This window comes from Sinocyclocheilus rhinocerous, unplaced genomic scaffold, assembly GCF_001515625.1.
Source record: "Sinocyclocheilus rhinocerous isolate Xijiao unplaced genomic scaffold, SAMN03320098_v1.1 scaffold1843, whole genome shotgun sequence".
Classification (NCBI taxonomy): Eukaryota; Metazoa; Chordata; class Actinopteri; order Cypriniformes; family Cyprinidae; genus Sinocyclocheilus; species Sinocyclocheilus rhinocerous.
In genome coordinates, this window is record NW_015624200.1 from 77185 (window position 1) to 78544 (window position 1360).

General features: G+C 40.3%; 1 protein-coding gene across 1 annotated transcript in view; it reads right to left on the bottom strand.

The window, feature by feature from the left end:
- Window positions 1-1032: 1032 nt before the first annotated feature.
- Window positions 1033-1360, bottom strand: part of LOC107738572 (GTPase IMAP family member 8-like) — a 1391-nt gene continuing 1063 nt past the window's right edge. Inside the window, exon 2 of the mRNA XM_016550340.1 lies at window positions 1033-1358. Coding sequence (XP_016405826.1) covers window positions 1033-1358 — 326 coding nt within the window. The remainder of the gene's footprint in view (window positions 1359-1360) is intronic.

Below are 1360 nucleotides of genomic sequence, written 5' to 3' on the forward strand. Positions count from 1 at the left end.
AAAGTTTCACGGTTTATTTTCCGGGATTCCACTAGCTGTCACTTTTAAAATGCACATACTAGAAAGAAGAGCAATAAGACGGCATTATAAAACAAAGTGATTTTTAATTTTTAAATGGCAAAGACGTGCTCACCCACAGACATTCACAGGTTCATTTTGAGGTATTAGCAAAACAACAAAGCTAATGCTTTTCACGGAACTTACGTAATTACCCATCATAAATTGTGATATAGCCTGGTTCGTTGGTCCGTTGGATCGGATTGCTTTCTCACTACAACCGAACCGCTCCAGAGTTCGTTTTCAATCGAGCCGAGACCACCTCGTTCAGGCGATCTCGGACCGATTGTTTTGGCGCGGATCCGGGCGCGATTGCCGTGTTCACATATGCCCAAACGAAGCAAGCTAAGGGGGGAAACGCGCCAGGTTCCCAAACAACGAGCCAGGTGTGAAAACACCCTAAGAGAACAAAAGTAAAGGAAGGTTGGGTTGGTGAGTCAGTTTGGATCAAATTTATTTGTATAGCACTTTTTACAATATTGAAAGCAGCTTCACAACAAATGCATGACTGCATCACAAACTGATGAAAAGATTTAAGACACTAGGACAAATCTAATGCTACAACGTTTATTAATATATTGACAGTTAGCACAGCTGAAGAACATACAGAAATGTCCCTTCTCACCACTGTTAATAAAACTCAAGTTGATGAAATAAAAATGATCAATAATAATAATAAATAATTTATCTAATGAATTATTACTCTCCCTACTGTATATCTGATAATCATTGCATATTATTTATCATCAAATGGCATGCAGAAACGACACTGCTGCTTGTGAGACCATTATTTATAATAGCAAAGCCTTATAAAAGGTAACCTGCCAGAGAAAGTCACCCCCCCACACACACACACACATACCTTTTTCTGTTAGAAATGCTTAGATACTCGTGTTCATGTGGTGAGAATTGTGTAAACTGACTGTGATGAGAACGATGAGCGTACTGTGTAAACTTTTAACTTTTAAACAACATTTAATAGATGTTCAAACTTGCTGCTGCTGTTGCTCCTGTTAACAGTGTTTTCACTGCTCCTGGTGCTACAAATGCTTTTGCTGCTGCTTTTCCTAATGCCACTACTGCTGGTCCTGCTGCTGCTAGTGCTACTCCTCCTGCGACTGTTAGTGCTGTTTTTCCAAAGTCTGTCACTTTTTGTTGAAAAGCTTCCCTTTCAATCTTTTCCTGGGCTTGTTTAAACATCGGTATGGTGTAGTGCTGTCCTCCATTGATCCCCACCATCCTGTCAGTCTTCTCCAGCAGTTCAGTGACCTGAGAGCGCTTCTCCATGTTCTTATTGTTGATG